General features: G+C 47.9%; 1 protein-coding gene across 4 annotated transcripts in view; it reads left to right on the forward strand.

The window, feature by feature from the left end:
• The first annotated feature begins 1,367 nt into the window (after nucleotides 1–1,367).
• The window catches only part of SMOC1 (SPARC related modular calcium binding 1), a 168,996-nt gene continuing 145,102 nt past the window's right edge, over nucleotides 1,368–25,261 (forward strand). For 3 of the 4 annotated variants that reach the window (XM_038765635.1, XM_038765638.1, XM_038765639.1), the window contains exon 1: nucleotides 1,368–1,743. In XM_038765635.1, coding sequence (XP_038621563.1) covers nucleotides 1,639–1,743 — 105 coding nt within the window. In that variant the 5' untranslated portion in view covers nucleotides 1,368–1,638. The remainder of the gene's footprint in view (nucleotides 1,744–25,261) is intronic. The other variant, XM_038765636.1, reaches the window with a different exon arrangement.

Below are 25,261 nucleotides of genomic sequence, written 5' to 3' on the forward strand. Positions count from 1 at the left end.
TGGAAGGGATACCCCCCCTCCCCCCCCCGACTGTGAGCCCGTTGTTGGGTAGGTATGGTCTCTATTTGTTGCCTAAATGGACTTTTCAAGCTCTTAGTACAGTGCTCTGCACACAGTAAGCGCTCAATAAATACGACTGAATGAATGAATGGAAGGGGATCGAGCGATGTAGGGAGAGAGAGAAAGGGAGGGAGAGGGAGGCAAGAAGGAAAGGGAGGAAAAGGGGAGAGATGGAAGAATGGGGAGGGTGGAAGTTATGGAAGGAGGGAGGGATTGGGGAGGGGGAGAGAAGGAGCCGAGCGAGGGAGGGAAGGAGAGAGAAAGGGAGGGGAGAGGGAGGAAAGAAGGAAAGTGGGAGGAAGAGAGGGAGGAGAGAAGGAAAGGGAGGAAAAGGGGAGAGATGGAAGAATGGGGGGCGGAAGGGATGGAAGGAGGGAGGGAGGGATTGAGGTAGGGGGAGAGAAGGAGTCGAGAGAGGGTGGGAAGGAGAGAGAAAGGGAGGGGAGAAGGAGGAAAGAAGGAAAGTGGGAGGGAGAGAGGGAGGAGAGAAGGAAAGGGAGGAAAGGGGGATAGCTGTAAGAATGTGGGGTGGAAGGGATGGAAGGACAGCGTGGCTCAGTGGAAAAAGCCCGGGCTTTGGGGTCAGAGGTCATGGGTTCAAATCCCAGCTCCGCCACTTGTCAGCTGTGTGACTTTGGGCAAGTCACTTAACTTCTCTGTGCCTCAGTTACCTCATCTGTAAAATGGGGATTAAGACTGTAAGCCCCACGTGGGACAACCTGATCACCTTGTAACCTCCGCAGCGCTTAGAAAGTGCTTTGCACATAGTAAGCGCTTAATAAATGCCATTATTATTATTATTATTATTGAGGTAGGGGGAGAGAAGGAGCCGAGCGAGGGAGGGAAGGAGAGAGAAAGGGAGGGGAGAGGGAGGAAAGAAGGAAAGTGGGAGGGAGAGAGGGAGGAGGGAAGGAAAGGGAGGAAAGGGGTAGAGATGGAAGAATAGGGGGTGGAAGGGATGCAAGAAGGGAGAGATTGAGGTGTGGGGGAGAGCAGCGGGGAGGGGTGAGGAGAGGGTGAGGGCCGGCCCCTCCCTGCCCACCCGCCCCTTGCCCGCCCTGCCCGCCCTGCCCGCTCTGCCGTCGGTCGGTGGGTCGTTGTGCCATTGGCTGGACCCTCGGTCCGCGGCGCAGTGACGGGCGAGGGCCGGGGTCCGTCCCGCCCCGCCCCTCCCCGCCCCGCCCCCGCCCCCGCCCCCCGCCTTATAACGGGGATCCCCATGGCCCCCCACCACCCCTTCTTACCTAACGCGGCCCGGGAGAGGGACCGAGGGACAGAGGGCCGGGCTGCCAGCGGGAGGGCCGGGGGGCGACAGGGAGGGCGAGGGCGGCCCCGCCGAGGCTGCGGGGGGCGGCCGCACGGAGCCCGCTGCCCGGTTGATGCCCGGCCCGCGCGGGACCGGCCCCAGCGGACCCGGCCGACACCCCACCCCCACCCCGCCCAGACCCCTGGGCCCCCAGCAGCGCCGGGCCTCCCACCGAGCAGCGGGGGCGGGTGGTGCCCGCGGACCCCCGCTCCGAGCCGCCCCCTCCGGGCCGCCCTCCGAGCCGTTCCGCAGCCTCCCCCGCCGCCGGCACCATGCTCCCGCGGCTCCGGGGCCGGATGGTCACCTCCCACCTGCTTCTCCTGCTCCTGCTGCTCCACATGCTCCACGCTCGCCCACACCGCGCCTCCGGACCCCGGGTAAGTCCAAAGGGGACACCCGCCGCTTACCGCCGGGGTCACCTCCGAGGCCACCTCCGGGACCAACTCCGGACCCGTCCACCCCACCTGGCCGGCGGAGGATGCCGGGGGAGGTCTGGGCCTCTTTCATCTTATTTAAATAAGAAAAATGAGGAGGGGGGATCCCGGGTCCGAGCTCCCGGCCCTCTAAAAGGCTCTAAAAGGTTGTCCTCCCTTTTTTTTCTGGAGCTTTCTCCGGGGGGAGACGTGCTCTGCCAAAAAGTCCGGGTTGCATGGAGTTCCCCTCCCCCTTTGCAGGAGATCTCGCCCCCGGGCCTCTCGTAAACTTTTACAGTGTCTCCTGTTTCACACCTTTCCGATCCATCTTGTCGTGGAGACGGGCCGGGGGTCTTGCCGGTCTTATCTCCCAGGAGCCGGCAGGCTTGCGGGACAGCAGCCGGTCTGGAAACCCGTCTCTAGTCTGTGTTGCCGGGCGGCGACTCAAAAGGCTCCTTATCCTTTGTGCTAGGGGGTCCCAGGTGCAAGGCGGGTGTGGGGGGCCGTTACTACCTGCGGGGGTTTAAGGGTAGCCTCCCCCACGCCTTCCCACCACGGCAGTGCAATCATAAAGAAGGTTAGTGGCTGACAAAAATACTTTGATAGCTGACCCAGTTTCCAAGGAGTGCTCATCTTGGGTGGGGGTGGGGGTGGGGGCCCTGGGGAGGGGGTTGGGGGGCCTCTGGAGAGCAGGGGCACCTACAGATTCAAAACCATGTCTTGGCATTGGAGGGAAAGCCGGGACTGCCCCTTTTAAAAACAACCAACTTTGAAATTGTTGAAAAAAGGTTCCCCCAACACTGTATAGTTTCATTTATGTGTGTGTGTGTGTGTGTGTGTGTGTGTGTGTCTGTCTGTGTGTGTATTTCCCTCTCGTATTATCTCCCGGAGGACTGTACACAATATGTATGTAATTAAACTGTCCTGCAGTTCTTCGGTGACTCTTCAGACTTATTCAGATGGCTTTTTTTCCCCTCTGTACCTCCACCTTCGAATAGCTGTTTCTCTCAGCTAGTGAAAATGTCGTCCCAAGGCAGCTTTGAGAAAGCGAATTTTTAAATTGTAACTTTTTCCTTTAGGTCTCTAGATTTCGAAATCTTTATTAGCACAGCATCTTTCTTCTGAGCGGAAGAATTTTAAGGTGTGCAGCCCTGGGCTGATATTACAGGGGTAGTGGGCTGATATTGCACGGCTGATATTGCCCGGGTGGCCCGTCAGGCCCTCGCTATCAGCTCCTATCAGTTCTTGCTATCATTGCGAGATCAGCGGGCCACATTAGGAGAGAGAAGGAGAGAGAGAGGAGTGCTAGTAGTTCCTGGCTGAGCTTTCCCTGCTGCTCCTTTCATGACCAGATGTGTAATAACACCAGTTAAAAAGCGGCAGATTAGTTCCAGCGTGTGTCATAAATCCTTGGCAGCAGGCATCACGGAGGCTGTAGCAGCCGCGTCAACGGTTCAGAGTATGGGACTTTTAAACGAAGCTGCTTGATTTGACATTAAAGCTCTTAAATCCTGAGGTCAGGGGAGCAGGGCTACCTCTGACTAATTAGGAACAGTCAGATGGCAATGAGAGACCCAAACTCCTCAAATAAAAAAAATCTGCTTGCCCGGGCAACCTAATCACAGCCATTTAGCCCCTTTGACAAATGGTTCGTCATTTCCACTTTGACAAAGCCGGTTTTCTCTGTGCCCTTGTCCACCCGGGCTCTAAAATAGTAAAAGCAGGGGGTGCCTATTTCAGAGTTCCTGTAGCCTAGCAATCTAATAGAATTGATGAGCTTAAAAACAAGAAAATAGACTTCTCCTAGCCCCCTCTCCCCCACCCAAAAAATATTCATTTTGTGGCGTAACCTGAGTAGTGGAGAATTTGCGACTGCATAGCTCTTTTCCTCTCCCCCCCGCCCCTTTTCCGTCTGCCTTTCTCTCTCCCTGTCCCAAAATTTCCCGGAGGGGAAGCCTCTGATTTCTAAAAGTGTAATTTGTGCTTACGCATGTAATAGGCTGTGTCCATTAAATGAAATAAGTATTTATTTAACTAATAAAGTTAGAGCTGTGGCAGGGGCAAGAGGAGCTGGTGGAGGAAAGGAATAAGTAAAAGAAGTACTCTGCTAGAAAAATTTAGTTTTGTGGCTATTATTTGCCTCAAGTTTAGATGTTTCACTTTCTGTCTCAAATAATAAAAAGTCCTGGGGATTCCCACTGGTTTCAAACCCCTTAAGTTTGTTTGCAACTTGGTGGCCCCAGCGGTGAGATTCTTGTTGAGAATCGAGGCTGGGAAGGACAAGGAAAAACATCTGGCCCGTTCCCATTTTCCCTTCGGGAATCCCTGCATTCGTCCTCTTTTGAGTGGCAGTTAATCCTTTGAGTGACAATTAATCCTTTGAGTGACAGCAGTTGGAAAATTGGCATCTCTATCCCCCCTGGTACTTTAGGAAACCAAGATAGCCTGTGGTTCCCCTTTATCTGGTTTACTAATTGAGGTCCCCTGAGGCTCTTGCCCCAATTCTCTCCTCTCACCCCCCTCTATCTGTTTCCTGCCTTCATAAAATACCTGACACAAGTTTGACTTGGGAAACCTGCAAATATCAAATAACAGATTGGTGGTTATTATGTAGGAAACAGCTGACTCTGGGCCTCTCACTGGGGTTAGGAGGAATTTTTGATGGCATTCTTTAATCCCGAGCAATTGAGCAATTGACTGAATCCTTGCCTAGGAGGCTTTTCCTGGGGAGCTGTCCCAGGCTTCTGGAAATTGCAGCGCCTTGCTCTCAGAGCTGGGGAAAACTAGCCACAGGCATTGCTCTTGAAGCAATGTGGCCTTGTAGAAAGAGCACGGGCCTGGGAGTCAGAGGACCTAGGTTCTAATCCCAGCTCTGCCATTTGCCTGCTGTGTGACCTTGAACAAGGCACTTCACTCTCTGGGCCTCAGTTCCCTCATCTGTGAATTGGGGATTCAATACTGCTTCTCCCTCCTACTTAGATTGTGAGCCCCATGTGGGACCAGTTTATCTTTACCCCGGCGCTTAGAACAGTGCTTGACACCTAGTAGGTGCTTAGCAAATATTATTATTATTATCATTATTTGGGGCCAAGAGACCCCTGTGCTTTCTAGATTTGGGGATCAGTGTGAGAGAAGCTATGGCGGGGTGAGGGAGAGAGTGGGAGGAAGACGAGATAGAGGGAGTGAGTAGCTCTTCTGCAGAATTGTTGTCCAGTGCCAGTTCTCCCAAAGGGGCATTTAGGGTTGCCCAGAGAGGGCAATTCTGCCTCTTCCTCCTCTCTCTGCCATTCAGGGGTGGGAACTGGAAAACTACTGCCCTCTCACAACATTTGGAAGTTGTGCAGGAAATCTGGACAGGAGGTAACCGGAAGTGCAGATATAGGTGAACTACTTCAGCAAATCCAGCACCAAATACAGATAGCTGGCATTTCTGCTCAAGTATTAGGAAAGGCTCATTCATGATAGCACTGTGACAGGTCAGCATCTGACTTCGGATATTCTATTTCTCCTCCACACCTCTTGCGCAGGGGTGGTGGTAGGGAAAACGCAGGGTTTTCAGCAGGTACCAGGGTGCTATTTTTCTCCAGATCACATAGAGCTTTAATTGTTCAGAGAGCCTGGTTTCTGGGGCATTCAGTCAAGGCTCCCCGTGCTCCCAGCACATCCAACCACCTCCTTTTTCAGTTACCGGAAGCTTGTGTCAGGGAGGATGAGGGTTGGTGGGCATCGTCCAATATTTGCTTAGCCGGGAGCGTGATGTGAGTGGGAGAGAGAATTGGGCTCCTCGCTAGATTGGCCCTTTCAATCCTTTCAAATTCTCTGGCCTTTTCCCAAAGACCGGGGCCCAGTCCTGGACCCTAATGGGAAGAGGCTCTTGAAAAGCTTGGAAGAAGTCATTTAAAGGGTTGGAAAATCTCCTCCAAGTTGTCTTACTTGATTTAAGCTCTCATTTTCCCTACTCCCTCTTCCTCTGTGTCACCCTTCCACTTGGATTTGTACCCTTTACTCACTCCACCCTCAGCCTCACAGCACTTAGGTACATATCCCCAATTTATTTCAATGTATGTCTCCTCCTTAAGACTGTAAAGTTCTCATGGGCCGGGAACATTGTCTACCAACTCTGGGGTATTGTACTCTCCCAAATGCTTAGTACAGTTCTCTGCACACAGTCAATGCTCAGTGAATGCCACTGATGGATTGACTGAATGATTGGAGAGGTGGAAGGACCCATCTCCACTAGTTCTTTTCATCTACCTCTCTCAGCTGCTCCTTCTTGGCCCCCAGGGCCAGGTCTCCTTGCTCTTCTGACTCATGAACTTAACAAAGTCCTCCAGGCCCAGGATAATAACAATAACAATAAACAATACTTGTTTTGCGCTTACTATGCGTCAAGCACAGTCCTAAGCCCTGGGGAAGTTATAAGATAATCAGGTCCCACATGAGACTCAGGGTAGGAAGGAGAACAGGCATTGAACCCCCATTTTGTAGATGAGGGAAATGAGGCACCGAAAAGTGAATTGCCTTGCCCAGGGTCACACAGCGGATAAGTGGCAGAGTCAGGATTAGAACCCGGGCCCTCTGACTCCTAGGTCCTCGCTCTTTCCACTAAACCATGATGCTTCTCAGAACTGAAACCGCTGTTCTTTTTGTAGTTCTCACTCCCTGGGAACTATTGAGCCAACATGGTTTCCACTACCCTCAGTCTACAGACTGCTTCTGACTCCACCTCTTCGGCCCTGACCTGTCACTTGCTCTTTAACCTCTTACTTCCTCCTGCCTTTGGAGTGTTTCCATCTGGATCGTCTGCTGACATTTTAAACAATATATGGCCAAAATGGAACTTCTTATCATACTTCCCAAGCCCTTGCTTCTTTACTTGGTCAAGGTCAACTGTCAATTTGTGGGCTTGGTGCAAGAGAAGCAGTGTCTCCCAGTGGATAGAGTACGGGCCTGGAAGTCGGGAGACTTGGTTTCCAATATCAGCCCTGCCCCTTACTGCTGTGTGACCATGGAAAAGTCACTCAACTTCTCTTTGCCTTAATTTTCTAATTTGTTAAAGGGAATTGGGTACTCTCCCTCCCCATTAGACTGGAGGCCTCATTTGGGAACAGGTCTGTGTCCAACCTTTCCCCCCCTCCCTCCAACCAAGCTTTTTTCTTTCCCAACTGTTCTGAGCACTGGTAAAGATTCAAGCTAATCAGGTTGGACACAGACAGTGTCCCACATGGGGCTCACCGTCTTCATGCCCATTTTACAGATGAGGATCATACTTTGAGCACAAAGCTTAGCACATAGTGATCCCATCCTCTCTCTCCCCACTTCAGTCTATACTTCACTCTGCTGCCCCGATTATCTTTGTACAGAAACGTTCTGGACATGTCACTGCCCTCCTCAAAAATTTCCAGTGGTTGCCTATCAACCTTCGAATCAAGCAAAAACTCCTCACTCTCTGCTTCAAAGGTCTCCATCACCTCACTCCCTCCTACCTCACCTCTCTTCTCTCCTTCTCCAGCCCAGCCCACACACTCCGCTCCTCTGCCACCTCCTCAATCTGCCTCATTCTCTCCTGTCCCGCTGTCGATCCCAGCGCACGTCCTACCTCTGGCCTGGAATGCCCTCCCTCCACATATCTGCCAAACTAGCTCTCTTCCTCCCTTCAATGCCCTACTGAGAGCTCACCTCCTCCAGGAGGCCTTCCCAGACTGAGCACCCCCTTTTTTCTCTCCTCCTTCTCCTCTCCCTCCCCATCCCCCCTCCCTCCCTCTGGCCTTCCCCCTTCCCCTCCCCACAGCACTTGCATATATTTGTACATATTTATTACTCTATTTATTTTATTAATGATGTGTATATAGCTATAAATCAATTTATTCTTTTGGTACTGACACCTGTCTACTTGTTTTTGGTTTTTTTTTTTGCCTGTCTGCCCCTTCTAGACTGTGAGCCCATTGTTGGGTAGGGACTGTCTCTATATATTGCTGATTTGTACTTCCCAAGCACTTAGTACAGTGCTCTGTGCACAGTTAGTGCTCAATAAACACGATTGAATGAATGAATGATGCTTTAACAAGTATTATTTTTAGTAGTGTTATCTTTGATGTCTCATTTGTTCCTCATATTTAATCATTCCAGAAAGCCTGTCATTCTTCAAAAATATTTCATGGGTTCCCCCTTCCCGCTCCTCAAACTGGATTTCCACAGCAGCCTCCTTACAGCTGCCCTGCTTCCAACCCCTCCCCTTCTCAGTCTATCTTATGCCCAGCCGCAGGCATGGTTTTTCTGAAACCCTGAGTAGAATGCACTGTTCCCTTTTGCAAGAGTCTTTTTATCAATTAATGGCATTCTGTGCTTACTGTGTGCAGAAAACTATACTAAGTACAGTATAACAGAGTTGGTAGACACATTCCCTGCCCACCATGGGCTTTGTGCCCTCCACAGCCTTTTGCCTTTTGGAGTCAGAGGTCATGGGTTCAAATCTCGGCTCTGCCACTGTCAGCTGTGTGACTTTGGGCAAGTCACGTAACTTCTCTGTGCCTCAGTTACTTCATCTGTAAAATAGGGATTAAGACTGCGAGCCCCCTGTGGGACAACCTGATCACCTTGTAACCTCCCCAGCGCTTTGAGCAGTGCTTTACACATAGTAAGCACTTACTAAATGCCGTTATTATTATTATTTTGCCCAGAACCATCAGTTTTCATGTTCTCCATCAGCTCTCCCCCACATTCCCCTGTGCTTTATCAGCTCTGCTTTAGCTACCCGTCACTCTACTTTTTCCCGTGCTTTCCTGGCTATGGCTTAGTTTACAGTCTCCTTTTCTGCCTATCAAATCTCCCTTGCTCACTCCATCTGTCTCTTAACCATTCCTCCCGCCTCCTGTCCTTCTTCTCTGCCATACCCCAGGCTGTGCTGGGCGCTGGGGGAGAGAAACGCTAATCCGATCAGACACAGATTTTTATCTGGTCTAGCACACTCACAACACAATTGACTCCTGGGAGGCCCTGGAAGCCTTTGAAATGTAGAACTGTCTCTTTCCAAGAGGATTCTCTGCCCTCTCCTGTTTTGTTTTATTTTTATGGTATTTGTTAAGGGCTTAGGATGTGTCAAGCACTGTTCTAAGTCCTGGGGTAGGTACAAGTTAATTAGGTCAGACACAGTCCCTGTTCTTCATGAGGCTCACAGTCTAAGTAGAACAGAGAATCCATATTGTTACAGTTGAGGAAACCAAGGCACAGAGAAGTGAATTCACTTGCCCAAGGTAACACTGCAAACAATTGGCAGAGCCTGACTTAGAACCAAGGCCATCTGACTCTCAGACCTGTGCTATTTCTATTATATAAGGCAAAGATTCAATACCTATGCTCCCTTATACTTAGAATGTGAGCAAAGTGGGACCTGATTACCTTGTAACTGCCCCAGCACTTAATACGGTGATTGTCCATAGTAAGCGCTTAACAAATGCCCTCTTCCTCTACTTAATAATAACAATAATGGCATTTATTAAGCACTTACTATGTGCAAAGCAGTGTTCTAAGCGCTGGCACTGTTCTAAGCGCTGAGTTCTCGGTAGATACAAAATAATCAGGTTGGACAAAGTCCATATCCCACAGGGATGCACAGTCTTAATCCTTATTTTATAGATGAGGTAACTGAGGCACAGTGAACTGACTTGTCCAAGGTCACGCAGCAGACAAATGGTGGAGCTGGGATTAGAACCCAGGTCCTCTGACTCCCGGGCCTAGGCTCTTTCCATTAGGCCACATGGCTTCCCAAATATGTAATTTTATAAATGTATTATATTTTTAATAATCATAATGACGTGGGTGGGGGGTCCCTTTCAGACCACTACTATCAATAACTGACCCTCGACCCAGAGCTGCTGATCCACTACACTGGACTAGGGGTTTCCCACTGGCTGCTGACCATGACCACTTTAGCGTGAAGAGAAGGTGAAAGGGGAAGAGACGTAGATTATCAATAGGTCACTCCATCAGTGATGTGTATTGAGAGCTTACCAAGTGCTTCCTCATTTGGCTGAGTACAACAGAACTAGTAGAAACAGTTCCCCCCTCAAGGAGCTCACTGTCTGTCAGTGCTGTAAACCCCCTGGAAATCTGTCATGTCCCCTGGAGAGACCCCTAGGGAGGTAGCCACTTCTTTTGCTGTCAGGCCAACTCATCATCGCACCTCAGATCTCCACCTTCAGGAGATGAAATGACTAGTGAACTTCTGATCCAGATGGCCTGAGGCTTGCCTGGAGATTTCCTAGAGAATAAGGGAAGATCCTGTATGGGGCAGTGTGAGAGACTGAAGACTTGTGGAATGGTGAAGCTACAAGATCCTCGTTGGAAGAAGGGTGTACTATGCTTTCAGGCTGAGCCGCTTTAGTTCAGTTGGACTTCTTTTTTTTTTTAGTGCATTTGTTAAGCATCTGCTATATAATAATAATAATAACGGTATTTGTTAAGCACTTACTATGTGCAAAGCACTGTTCTAAGCGCTGGGGAGGTTGCAAGGTGATCAGGTTGTCCCACGGGGGGCTCACAGTTTTAATCCCCATTTTACAGATTAGGTAACTGAGGCACAGAGAAGTTAAGTGACTTTCCCAAAGTCACACAGCTGACAGTTGGTGGAGCCGGTATTTGAACCCATGACCTCTGACTCCAAATTCCATGCTCTTTCCACTGAGCCACGCTGCTTCTCCTACAGTGCTATACGCCAAGCACTGTAATAAGTACTGGGGTAGATACAAGCTAATCAGGTTGGACACAGTCCATGTCCCACATGGGGCTCACAATCTTAATCTCCATTTTTCAGACGAGGTAACTGAGGCACAGAGAAGTGAAGTGACTTGCTCAAAGTCACACAGCAGCAAGTGACAGAGAGAGAATTAGAACCCCCCAACTCTGAGGCCCTGTGCTTTTCACCAGGCCTCAAATAAATACTATTGATTTCGGGTAGACAGGACTCTTCTGTCTACATTGGCCAGATGAGCCCCTGGGGGACCAGAGATATGTCTGGGGCCACTCCAGCTGAACAGGAAGCAAGTCTAAGCTGAAGCAGAAGTGGACAGGCCGTGTTTCTGGGGTACCATGGGGTAAACCCAACTATTCCTTTGTGCCCTAGCATGTTTGGCCTGACTGGCAGAGCACTCCGGTCTTCTTGTGTTTTTTCTGAGCTCAGGGCACCCCTTCACCATCCTGCCACCTCCTTCCTCCCTGCCCTGTACAGACCAGCCCACCTTGGTTGAGCTGTTTCACCAGCTGTCTGCAGCTCCATGGGTGCAAGGCTCACCATGCAGCCTGGCACCAAAGGGGAACTGCTTCTCTCCCAGGAAGCCTCTGTGCAGAGGGGGCTTGAACTGGGCACCAAAATGAATTTCAGCTGTGCCTGGACTTTTTAGAGAGCTGTGCAGACCATGTCCAGAAGTGATGTCAGCATATTGATAAGGATTGTGACACTTGTAAAGCATTTACTATGTGCCAAGCACTGGGGCCAGTACAAGATAAATGGGTCAGACACAGCACAGCCCCCGTCCCACATGGGGCTCACAATCTAAAAGGGAGAGAGAACAGGTAAAATGGGGATCAAGACTGTGAGCCACATGTGGGACAAGGACCATGTCCAACCTGATAAGTTTTTTTCCACCCAGCACTCAGTACAATGCCTGGCGCATAATAAGTGCTTAACAAATACCATAAAAACAAGGCAAAAAAAACCCAGGTGTTTGAATCCCCGTTTTGCAGGTGAAAGAACTGAGGCACAGAGAAGTGAGAAGCAGCGTGACTCAGTGGAAAGAGCATGGGCTTTGGAGTCAGAGGTCATGGGTTCAAATTCCGGCTCCACCAATTGTCAGCTGTGTGACTTTGGGCAAGTCACTTCACTTCTCTGGGCCTCAGTTACCTCATCTGTAAAATGGGGATAAAGACTGTGAGCCCCCCGTGGGACAACCTGATAACCTTGTAACCTCCCCAGTGCTTAGAACAGTGCTTTGCACATAGTAAGCGCTTAATAAATGCTATTATTATTATTATTATTATTATTATTATTATTATTATTATGTGAAGTGATTTGCCCAAGTTTACTCAGCAGGCAAGTGGTGGACCCGGGATTAGAACCCAGGTCCTCTGCTTCCAAGATTTGTGCTCTATCCACTAGGCCGTGCTACTTCTCCAGCAGGGCTGAGACATATTCTTCCAGACGTATTCTGGAAAACATGGCTCTGGCTTTTCCCGATATTTCTATCCAGAAGAAAAGGCTGAATGCTCAATTTGACATAGTACTGCCTGTGAAGTCAGGCTATTCTTGGGGTTTGGTAAGATCAAGGAGTCCCTCCCTACCTCCCACCCCCAACCCCTTCCAGGCAGGAGGTTCTCTTAATGAGAAGCAAATGGGGCTGAGGGCTAGACAAACCCCCTCAAAGCTGAATTCTGTGGTGGCCGGCTCCCTTTCCCCTTTACATCTCCTTTTCTGGCTGAGACAAAAGTTGGATTTTTTTTTTTACCCCCTTGCACATGCTCAAAACTGGGGCAGGTCTTCCTGGGAGGCTAATACGTTCCATGTTTTGGGTCTTTCTTTCTCCTCTCTGGAGAGATCAAGCACACAGCAGGCAGAAGAAGTGAGATCTTCTTGCTCAGCTGCAGCAGTGAGGTCCATGAGACTCTCAGAGACCCTGGCAGAGTGTTGGAATTTCTGGGGAGTGGTGGAAAGGCTGTTCCTTTTTTTATGGTATTTCATTCATTCATTCAATCGTATTTATTTATTTATTCATTCATTCAATCACATTTATTGAGCACTTACTGTGTGCAGACGCTTACTGTGTGCAAAGCACTGCACTAAGCGCTTGGGAAGTACAAGTTGGCAACATGTGGAGACGGTCCCTACCCAACAACGGGCTGTGTGCAGAGCACTGTACTAAGCACTTGGGAGAGACCAGTATAACAATGAACAGACACATTCCCTGCCCACAACAAGCTTAATAATAATAATAATGATGATGGCATTTGTTAAGCACCTATGTGCGAGGCACTGTTCTAAGCACTGGGGGGAATACAAGGTGATCAGGTTGTCCCACGTGGGGCTCATGGTCTTAATCCCCATTTTACAGATGAGGGAACTGAGGCACAGAGAAGTTAAGTGACTTGCCCAAAGTCACACAGCTGACAAGTGGTGGAGTCGGGATTAGAACCCATGACCTCTGGCTCCCAAGCCCGGGCTGTTTCCATTGAGCCATGCTGCTTCTAAGTCTAAGTCTAGGTCTGCTTCTAAGTCTAAGTCTGCTTCTAAGTCTGGGGGGGGGGGAGACAAACATTAATATAAATAAATAAATTACAGATATGTACATATCTATGCTGTACCAAGCTCTGGGGTAGATGCAGCCTAATCAGGTTAAACACAGTCCATGTCCCACATGAAGCTCACAGTCTTAATCCCCATTTTACAGATGAGGTGACTGAGGCACGTAGAAGTGTCTTGCCCGAGGTCACACAGCAGACAAGGGGTGGAGTGGAATTGGAACCTCAGTCCTTCTGACTCCTAGGCCCATCCTCTATCCACTAGGCCACGCTGCTTCTTCTCCCTTCTACCTCATCCTTCCACTGCTGAATTTTCTCCCTGGTCCTTTATGAATTCCCAGTGACTCAGATATTTTTTAAGAGCTTACTATATGCCAAGCACTGTGCTACACAATGGGGTAGCTGCAATTCATTCATTCATTCATTCATTCAATCATATTTATTGAGCGCTTACTGTGTGCAGAGCACTGTACTAAGTGCTTGGGAAGTACAAGTTGGCAACATATAGAGATGGTCCCTACCCAACAATGGGCTCACAGTCTAGAAGGGGGAGACAGACAACAAAACAAAATATACTAACAAAATAAAATAAATAGAATAGTAAATATGTACAAGTAAAATAAATAGAGTAATAAATCTGTACAAACATATATACAGGTGCTGTGGGGAGGGGAAGGAGGTAGGGCAGTGTGGATGGAGAGGGGGAGAGGAAGGAGGGGGTTCAGTCTGGGAAGGCCTCCTGGAGGAGGTGAGCTCTCAGTAGGGCTTTGAAGGGAGGCAGAGAGCTAGCTTGGCGGTTGTGTGGAGGGAGGGCATTCCAGGCCAGGGGGAGGATGTGGGCTGGGGGTCGATGGCGGGACAGGTGAGAACGAGGCACAGTGAGGAGGTTAGCGGCAGAGGAGCAGAGGGTGCGGGCTGGGTTGTAGAAAGAAAGAAGGGAGGTGAGGTAGGAGGGGGCGAGGTGATGGACAGCCTTGAAGCCTAGAGTAAGGAGTTTTTGCCTGATGCGTAGGTTGACTGGTAGCCACTGGAGATTTTTGAGGAGGGGAGTAACATGCCCAGACCATTTCTGCACAAAGGTGATCCGGGCAGCAGTGTGAAGTATAGACTGAAGTGGGGAGAGACAGAAGGATAGGAGATCAGAGAGGAGGCTGATGCAGTAATCCAATCGGCATAGGATGAGAAATTGAACCAGCATGGTAGTGGTTTGGATGGAGAGGAAAGGGTGGATCTTGGGGATGTCGCGGAGGTGAGACCGGCAGGTTTTGGTGATGGATTGGATGTGAGGGGTGAATGAGAGAGCGGAGTCGAGAATGACACCAAGGTTGTGGGCTTGTGAGCCGGGAAGGATGGTAGTGCCGTCTACAGTGATGGGAAAGTCAGGGAGAGGGCAGGGTTTGGGAGGGAAGATAAGAAATTCAGTATTGGACATATTGAGTCCAATATGATTGCAATACAATCAGGCTGGGCACAGTTCCTGTCCCACATGGTGCTCACAGGGAGGGACAAGAGGTATTGGACCTCCATTTTACAGATGAAGAAACCAAGGGAAGTGACTTGTCTAAGGGACCACAGCAGGTAAACTGTGGAGTCAGGATTAGAACCCAGGTCCCATGACTCCCAGGCTTGTGGTCCTTCCCCAGTGCCATGCTCCTTACCTCCCTGATTCCTACTACTGCTAATAATATGATTAATCTGATATTTGTTAAGCACTTACTATGTGCCAAGCACTGTTCTAAATGCTGGGGTAGAAACAAGGTAATCAGGTTGTTCCACGTGGGGCTCCCTGTTTTAATCCCCATTTTACTACAACCCAGCCCACATAGCTCCTCTAATATCAATCTACTCACTGTATCTCAATCTCATCTACCTCATCACTGACCTCTTGCCCACGTCTTGCCTTTGGCGTGGAGTGCCCTCCCTCTTCATATCTGACAGACCATCACTTTCCCCACCTTCAAAACCTTATTAAAATCACATCTCCCCCAACAGGCCTTTCCCAACTAAGCCCTCAATTCTTCTTCTCCCGTTCCCTTTCGTGTCAATTTTACGTTTGAATTTGCATGCTTTATTCATTCCCCCTCAGCCCCACAGCACTTACGTTCATATGACTCTCTTTATTTTTCTATCGTACTTTCCCAAGCGCTTAATACAGTGCTCGGCACAGAGTAAGCGCTCAATAAATATGTTTGAATGAACGAATGAATCCATAATTTATTTATTTATATTAATGTCAGTCTCCCCCTCTGTACTGTAAGCTAGTTGTGGGCAGGAAATGGGTCTATCAACTCTGTTATATTGTACTCTCCCAAGTGCTTAGTACAGTATTCTGTGTACAATAAATGCTGAGTAAATGTGATTGATTGATTAATTGATTAAGCATGGGTTTGCTAGGCCAGGGGTGGCTTCATTTGGCAAAGACCCTGGGTGCCCTAGAGAGAGTGCGGGTTTGTTAGGCCAATGGTGCTTCATTTAATCAATCAGTGAATCAATCAATAGTATTTATTGAGCACTGACTGTATGCAGAACTCTGGGAGAGCACAATATAACATTATAGAGCACAGGCCTGGGAGTCAGAAGCACCTGGGTTCTAATCCTAGCTCCTCCATTTGTCTGCTCCGTGTCCTTGTACAAGTCATTGCACTTCTCTGGGCCTCAGTTACTTCATCTGTAAAATGGGGATTGAGATGGTAAGTCCCACGTGGGATAGGGACTCTGTCCAACCTGATTAGCTTTTATCTATCCCAATGCTTAGCATAGCACCTACCACATGGTAGTTGCTTAACAAATACCATATTTATAAGTGAATCAGAGTTGGTAGATATGTTTCTTGCCCACAGCAAACTTACAGTCTAGTGAGACTATCTAATGTCTATAATAATAATAATGGCATTTATTAAGCGCTTACTATGTGCAAAGCACTGTTCTAAGCACTGGGGAGGTTACAAGGTGATCAAGTTGTCCCACGTGGGGCTCACAGTCTTAATCTCCATTTTACAGATGAGGGAACTGAGGCACAGAGAAGTTAAGTGACTTGCCCAAAGTCACACAGCTGACAATTGGCAGAGCCGGGAATCAAACCCATGACCTTTGACCCCAAAGCCTGTGCTCTTTCCGCTGAGCCACACTGTTTCTTGTGATGATGATGATGGTATTTGTTAAGTGCTTACTTTATGCCAAGTGCTGTTCTAAGCTCTGATGATAAACATGATCACTGCCTTGTACTTGGATCTGCTCCCCCCCCAACACCCTCTCAGCCCCACAGCACTTATATATATAGAAGTAATTTATTTATTGATGTCAATGTCTTTCTCCCCCTCTAGACTGTAGGGTCACTGTGGGCAGGGAATGTATCAACCAACCTTGTTATATTATGCTCCATCAAGTGCTCATTACTGTGCTCTGCTTACAGTAAGTGCTCAATAAATATTATCAATTGATTGACGGAGCATGGGTTGCTAGGTCACTGGAGGCTTCATTCAGTGCTTAGGACAGTGCCAGTGCTTAGAACAGTGCTTGGCACATAGTAAGTGCTTAACAAATACCATCATTATTATTATTATTTGACAAAGACCCCCGGATATCCTTGAGGGAGCATGCTCGTTGCGGAAGTGTGGGTTTGTTAGGCAAATGGTGCTTCATTTTATTAATCAGTCAATCATATTTATTGAGTGCTTACTGTTCACAGAGAGCTTGGGAGAATACAGTATAACAGAGTTGGTAGACATGTTCCCTGCCCACAAAGTGCTTATTTGACAAAACCCCCAGATTTGAGGGGGCATGCTCCTTGAAGTAGAATGGGTTTGCTAGGCCAACAGTCCTTCATTTGGCAAAGACCCAGTAAGGTTGCTAAAGGGCGTGACCCAGCAGGGCTCCTCAACTGCTTTTTTTAAAAATGGTATTTGTTAAATGCTTACTGTGTCCTAGGTACTGTGAGAGTGTGATTGCAGTCTCGTGCCCCACCCTTCTACATGGCCTTTCTCGAATTCCGGAGTGTTCTGGAGTGTCATTTGGGGAATGAATCCATCAATCAGTTGTATTTACTGAGCACCTACTGTGCGCAGAGCATCGTACTGAGTGTTTGGGACAGTATGGGGGCTTGGGGCAGCTGTGCCCCCATGGTTGAGCAGGGAATGGAGAAGTCGCTGTGCTTCAGGAAAAGAACACAGCCCTTTCAATCAGAGGTACTGGGTTCCAATCTTAGCTCTGCTCGTTTTCTGCTGTATAGCCTTGGACAAGTCACTTAGCTTTTCTGTGTCTCATTTTCCACATCCATAAAATCAGTCAATCAATCAATTGTATTTATTGTGGGATTCAATACCTGTTCTCCCAGCACTTTAGACTTTGAGCCCCACTTGGAACTGGGAACTGGGACTGTATTTGACCCGATAATCTTGTATTTACCCCAGTGCTTGGCACAGAGCAAGTGCTTAAAAAATATCACAATTAATCCACTTCTGAGGCTGGGGTTGGGCGATTGGGTGAACAGAACTCACTGTCACTTCCCAACTTTTTCCTTATCTTCTGTGGTGAGATGAATGACATAAACCCCCTTCCCTAGAGTAGAACAGCATGGCTTAGTGGGAAAAGCAAAGTACCGAGAATAAGAGGGGCTGGTTTCTAAGCCTGGCTGTCTTGCCTGCTGTGGCTCCTTGGGCAAGTCACTTAACTTCCTTGTGCATTGGTTTCCTCTCCCAAGCGCCTTGTACAGTGCTCTGCACACAGTAAGTGCTCAATAAATACCATTGATTGATCTGTAAAATGGGGATGCAATCCCTGTTCTCCTTTCCCCTTTAGACTGTGAGCCCCATATGGGACAGGAACTGTGTTTGATCCGATTGTATTGTATCAACTACAGTGTTGGGCACAGAGTAATCACTCTTTTTAAAAAATAGAAGTTTTTAAGCGCCTACTACGAGTTAGGCACTGTACTAAGCGTTGGAGTTGCTACAAGTTAATCAGGTTGGGCACAGTCCATGTCCCACATGGGGCTCACAGAATAGATCCCCATTCTACAGATGATGAAACTGAGGCACAGAGAAGTGAAGTGACTTGTCCAAGGTCATGCAGCAGACAAGTGAGAAGCAACATGTCCTAGTGGATAGAGCATAGGCCTGGAAGTCAAATGACCTGGGTCCTAATCCCAGCTCTGCCACTTGTCTGCTGTGTTACCTTGGGCAAGTTGCTATCATTTCTCTAGGATTCAGCTACCTCATCTGTAAAATGGGAATTAAGACTGTGAACTCCATGTAGGACATGGACTGCATCCAACCTGATTAGCTTGTGTCCACTCCAGCACTTAGTACAGTGCCTGGCACAAAGTAGGTGCTTTGCAAATATCACTATTATTATTATTAGCCCAAGTGGGACTTCTAGACTGTGAGCTTGTTGTTGGGTAGGGACCGTCTCTATATGTTGCCAACTTGTACATCCCAAACTCTTAGTACAGTGCTCCGCACACAGTAAGCGCTCAATAAATACGATTGAATGAATGAATGAGTGAATGACTGAAGGAGGTAGGCGGCACAGCAGGAGCAGTGGTGGTCAGCTCGTTCTCCGGTACTGTTGGGATCTTTTGCGTTGCAGCAGCTGTGAGTTGGCAGCACTGGGATTTGGGGACAGGGAGGAGGCAGAGGCTGAAAGGGGACTGAGCATGTGTGTCTGTTCCGGAAAAGCCACCAGAGTTAAAATATTCAGCATTCCAATTGGTATTTGGGTGGGGTCTCTCAGAGAGCCTTTTGACAAAAGTCCTGGAATGGGTAGTTTCCCATCCCATTGCCAGCCAGGAGTATTGTGCAAGTGGGTATTGCAAAAGCCTGTGTCCCATGTCTTTGTCATTTGATGACCCATTTTGTCTTAAAAACACACACATACACACACTATTCTGCTTCTGTAGGGAAGAATGTAGATCTTTCAGCTTGGGAGGGCACACCATGTGGTTGAAGGAAAATTCCAGCTATAAGTGTGTGCCCCTTTTACCTGGATTCTAATCATAGCTCTGCCATTTGCATGCTGCGTGCCCTCAGGTAAGTCACTTCACTTCACTGGGCCACAGTTTCCTCATCTGTAAAATAGCGGTATTTGTTCTCCTTCTCACTTAGATGACGAGCCCCACGGCAGACCTGATTATTTTGTATCTACCCCAGTGGTAAGCACAGTGGTTGGCACATGGTAAATGCTTTACAAATATTATTAGTGTAATAATTATTATTATCATTATTACTTCAGAATTGTCTTGATGACATTCACTTCCTGGCAGTAGTAGTGATACTACTACCCAGATAACGATGCCCACTTAGGTTCGTCCATAAGGAACATATTTCAGTTCTTAGTTTCGCCTGATTATATTCCCTAGTAATAATTGTAGTATTTGTTCAGTAATTACTATATGTCTAGCAGTGTGCTTAGCACTGGTGAGATATAGAATAATCAAATCAGATCCAATCCCCGCCCAACTTGGAGCTCACAGGCTAAGGGGAGGGAGAACAGTTATTTCACTCTCAATTTATGGATAAGGAAACTAAGGCCCAGAGAAGTGAAGTGACTTGCCCGAGGTCACAGAGCATACAAGTGATAGAGCCAGGATTAGAAACCAGGTCTCCTGACTCCTGGATCTGAACTCTCCTCAGTGGTCTCTGCTGCTTATCACGCTGTTTCCTGGGCCAGAATGCTGTGGGGTGGAGGGCAGCGGGAGGGATTTGGAATAATGGAAATTCTACTTCTTCTATAGGCTGTGCTTCTTGGTCCACCTTCCTTGATGATCCTGATCGGCCTTGGCAGATATCGGCCACCACCCCAGGTTTTAGCCCCTCAGATTGGTGCTAGGGTAATATTTTAAGGGTTCAGCAGGTTGGTGGCAGGCTTGGAGTGGAGAAACAGTGCCTCGCGCTCTCCCTCAAAGGCCTGTTCTCTCAAGCCAACGTAGTCCACAGTCCACAGACAACTCACAGCACGAGGCCTCTCTGGCTGGGAGCAGAGAGCAAGTGCTCACAACACACAGACAATGCACAGCATGCAGCCTCTCCTTGGCAGAGAGCAGAGAACTAGTGCTCACAGCACATAACATGGCCACTCTCCCTGGATGGAAGCAGAGAATCAGTGCTCACAACACAAAGACAACATGCAGCATTCAGCCTCTCTGTGGCTGGGAGCAGAGAGCTCATTTACTGATTCTCATTTACTGAGAATCAGTGCTCACTTGTGACAGGGGTTTCAACTGGTACAGAAATTGCACCACTGAATCTCACACTGTATTGGGGACCCTCATTCTTAACCTAAGCTGAGGGTTTCCACTCTCCTGAAATCCTGCTGTGCTTTCTTTTGCCAGTTCCTAAAGTTCCCCCTTTCACAGCCTCCCTGGCTATTTCTGTATTTTTATGGTACTTGTTAAGTGCTTACTATGTGCTAGGCACTGTACTTAGAGCTGTGATAAATATAAGATCATCAGGTTGGACAAAATCCATGACCCTCATGGGGCTCACAGTCTTAATCCCCATTTTACTGATGAAGTAACTGAGGCACAGAGAAGTGAAGTGACTTGCCCCAGGTCACACAGCAGGCAAGTGGCAGATCTGGAATTAGAACCCACGTCCTTCTCATCAAGTTGGACACAGTCCTTGTCCCAGTCTTATTGAATGTTTCCTCTGTTCAGAGCACTGCACTAAGCGCTTGGGAGAATATAACACAGCAGTCACCTGTCTACATGTTTTGTTTTGTTGTCTGTCTCCCACTTCTAGACTGTGAGCCCGTTGTTGGGTAGGGACCATCTCCATATGCTGCTGACTTGTACTTCCCAAGCACTTAGTACAGTGTTCTACACACAGTAAGTGCTCAATAAATATGATTGAATGAATGAATGAAAAGGCACATTCCAGGCCCACAGTGAGCTTATATTCCCCTACAGTCTAGAGGGGACCTTAGAACCTATTTCCTTCTAATCAGGTTGGACACAGTCCATGTCCCACATTGGGCTCACAGTCTTAATTCCCATTTTGCAGATGAAGTACCTTAATCATTGAGAGGTGAAGTGACCTGTCCAGAGTCACACAGCAGACAAGTGGTGGAGCTGGGATTAGAACCCACATCCTTCTGACTCCCAGGCCTGTGCTATATCCATGAGGGCGCACTGTTAACCTATTCACCACGCCTCATTCTCGTCTGTCTCACCGCTGACCCTTCGCCCACATCCTGTCTCTGGCCTGGAAAACCCTCTCTCCTCTCCTTCAAAGCCTTGCTGAGGCCTTCCCTTCCCTGCCCGCCCCCCCTCCCAACGGCTTCCAGCCTCACAGCACTTATGTGCATACCTGTCATTTCTTTATTTATGTTAATGTCCATCTTCCCCTGCTCTAACCTGTAAACTCAATGTTGGCAGGGAATGTGTCTGTTTATTGTTGTATAGTACTCTTCCAAATACGCAGTACAGTGTTCTGCACACAGTAAGCACTCAATAAATACCATTGAATGAATAAGTGCTTCTTTAGCAGTACACCCTGCTAGCCTGTAGACTCCTGGCGAAAGGCCAGCTTTCAACTTCTTTCCCTTCTGGAAGTAGGGCATGTCCTGCAGAAACCTCTTTAGTGAATGTTCTAGCTCATGCCTCTTAACGTCATTCCTCCCCCGAAATTGGCTGTGATTCAGCTGATATCATCAGGTGAGTGACGGACATCTTGTGAAATAGCTTTCCCCCTGGGAGGGGTCCTGAAGACTGAGCAATTGCCCTATTCTAGTGTTATCCAGAGGAGCCTTTGTCATCATCATCCTTGTCAGTGGTACTTACTGAGTGCTTACTGTGTGTAGAGCTCTGCGTTAAGTGCTTGGGAGAGTATATATAGTACAACAGAGTTGGTAGACACATTTCTTGCCTACAGTTGAGCATACAGTCTAGAGAGTCTAGAGACACAAATATAAATATTGTAGAAAGAGCTTGGGCCTTGGTGTCAGAGGGTCTGGGTTCTAATCCTGTCTAAGCCCATTGTCTGCTGTATGACCTTGAGCAAGTCTCATAACTTCTCTGTCCTTTGGTTTGGTTACTCATCTGGTAATTTATTAATATTAATAAATAATTGTTGTGGGCAAGGAATGTGTCTGTTGTTCTATTGTACTCTCCCAAATGCTTAGTACAGTGCACTGCACACAGTAAAGTGCTCAATAAATATGAATGAATGCATGAATGGGGATTTGACACCTGTTCTCCCTCCTTCTTTGACTGCAAGTCCCATGTGGGGCAGGGACTGCATCCAGCCAGATTACCTTGTCATTTATTCAGTTGTATTTATTAAGTACATCTGTGCACACAGCACTTTATTAAGTGCTTGGAAATTGTAATACAGCATAAAGAGAGACAATCCCTGCCCACAACAGGCTCACAGTCTAGTTGGGGTGAAGTCTTCTGTCTTCCCTATCGCTTAGTTCAATTCATTCATTCATTCAATCATATTTATTGAGCACTTACTGTGTGCAGAGCACTGTACTAAGCACATGGGAAGTACAAGTTGGTAACATATAGAGATGGTCCCTACCCAACAACGGGCTCACAGTCTAGAAGGGGAAGACAGACAACAAATCAACATGTAGATAGGTGTCAAAATAGACAGAACAAATAGAATTAAAGCTAATGCTTGGCACATAGTAAGTGCTTACAAATGTCACAGTTATTATTATTTATTAACACCCAGTCATCTTTGTCTAGCCTGCCCTAGGCAGCTTATTATATAATCATCCCTGGCACCTGGAAATCAGACGTGTCCACTGCTCTGCAACCTCTGTCGAAAATTCAGCTTCACTTCTCCAGCCTCAACTGTGAGCACCAGTTGATGGGTATTTTGCAAACAGGAGGAGCAAGAAAGGAGCGTGGCCTAGTGAAAAGAGCACAAGCAAGGGAGTCAGAGGACCTGGGTTCTAATCCCAGCTCCACCACTTGCCTACTGTGTGATCTTGGGCAAGTCACTTCACTTCTGTGCCTCAGTTACCTCAACTGTAAAAGGGGATTAAGATTCTGAGCCCCATGTGGGACATGAACTGTGTCCAACCTGATTATCTTGTATCTACCCAGTCCTTAGTAGAGTGCCTGGCACATAATAAGCACTTAATAAAAACCATGAAAAAAAGCACAAGGGAAAAAACAAAGATGTGGCAGGATGAAATGGCTGAATCAGCAATACATGAAAAAATACGTCAACGGAGGTATCAACTGAACATGCTGTGGATAGGAGTAGAAGGCATGGGTGCTGAGGGTGGCTTTTGGGCTGGAGTGACAGGGATTTTGGAATTAATTGGTGACTGTGGGCTATAAGTGCATCCCCAGTAGTAGACTGGTGCCTGGATGGTCTGAAGTGTTGGCCAAATGGGAGGGCCTCCTCCATGCTGGTAGCCTTCTGAAAGACCTCCACTAGACCATGCTGCTTTGGGGGAGGAGAGGAGTGGTCATGCCAGGGTCCTGGAGGCCTCCGCTCTCCCCTCTCCAGATTCATCCCATTCATCCAGGGAAATGGAAGTGTTGCCTCCTGTACAGTGTGGCCTTAAGCATTTTGATACTCATCCCAACTCCACAGTACTTATGTAAATATTCTTATACACTACTATTTTTTATGGTATTTAAGCCCTTATTCTGTGTCAAACACTGTTCTAAGCGCTGGGCTTGCTACAAGTTAATTAGGTCAGACACAGTCTCTGTTCCTCTTGGTGCTCACAGTCTAAGTAGGAGGGAGAACAGGTATTTAATTCCCATTTTACAGTTGAGGAATTAAGGTACAGAGAAGTTAAGTAACTTGCCCAAGGTCAAAGCTGGGATTAGAACCAGGTCCCCTGGTTCCCAGGCCCATGCTCTTTCCACTAGGCCATGCCCTCTCCCCCACTCTAGACTACAAGCTCAGAGTGGGTAGGGGACATGTTTGCCAACTCTGTTTTATTACGCTCTCCCAAGTGCTCAGTACAGCGCCGTGCAGACAGTAAGCGTTCAATAAATGCAATTGATTGATTGAAGCCCAATCTCTTGTAGGATGCAAAGGCTAGGAGTAGGCTTCTGCATCTGCTGCTGTGTTTTTCAGGGGTCTTCTCAGCCCCTTTCCAGAAGGTCCAGAGTCAGGTATCTATTCACCCCCACTTCAACCCAAAGGACCGGGCCGATCTCACAGAGCTGGGCTTGGCTGCTGTGCCCTCCCCACACTGAGGCCTTCATCCTGACCACTCAGCTGGACATCACAAAGGCCTAAGATTCAGTGGCGCCTCAAGAGGCTTTGCTCTCCTCACTAAGGGTGTGAAGCAACTCAGCGTCTGACACAAGGCTTTCCCACCATTTCCCAGTACCTTGTCCCTTTGCTCTCAGTTCCTGAACTCTGCTGACATATTGCCTAGTTTCCAGTATCCTGCCTAGGCCAGGTTTCTGATGTCAAGCAACACTTGGTTCGAGAAACAGACTGGTCTAGTGGATAGAGCACAGATGCGGGAGTCAGAGGATCTGGATTCTAATCCCACCTCTGCCACTTATATACGTGTGACTTCGGGCCATTCACTTCACTTATCTGTGCCTCAGTTCTCTTATCTTCAAGATGGGGATATATTACCTGTTTTCCCTCCTTCCTAGACTGTGAGCCCCATGTGGGACCTGATTATTTTGGGAGCTTAGTACAGTGCTTGGCACATAGTAAGTGCTTAACAATAACTATTATTTTTATTGTAATTAGTATTTTTCAATGTCTGACAAGGCTCTCCACCTTTGCTTTGGGTTTTGGGATTTTTTTTAACTCCCTCCAATGGCCCGGTACTCAAGCTTAACGGCAGAACATCATAGGATCGAGTATTTCAAACTGGATAGATGAGTAAGCTTGATTTTACCATAGGCTTTCTGACTTTCCCTCTGGTCTATTTGTGTCCTCCCAAGTGACATATAATGGTAAGACCCCTACCCTGGCAGGCCTTTCCCCCTTCCTGATGAATATGACAGGAAATGAGGCGACTTTTTCAAGCAGCGGGAAGTGAGGGATCAATCAATCAATCAATCAATCGTATTTATTGAGCGCTTACTGTGTGCAGAGCACTGTACTAAGCGCTTGGGAAGTACAAGTTGGCAACATATAGAGACAGTCCGTACCCAACAGTGGGCTCACAGTCTAAAAGGGGGAGACAGAGAACAAAACCTAACATACTAACAAAATAAAATAAATAGAATAGATATGTACAAGTAAAATAAATAAAT

The sequence above is a fragment of the Tachyglossus aculeatus genome, chromosome 23, assembly GCF_015852505.1.
Source record: "Tachyglossus aculeatus isolate mTacAcu1 chromosome 23, mTacAcu1.pri, whole genome shotgun sequence".
Classification (NCBI taxonomy): domain Eukaryota; kingdom Metazoa; phylum Chordata; class Mammalia; order Monotremata; family Tachyglossidae; genus Tachyglossus; species Tachyglossus aculeatus.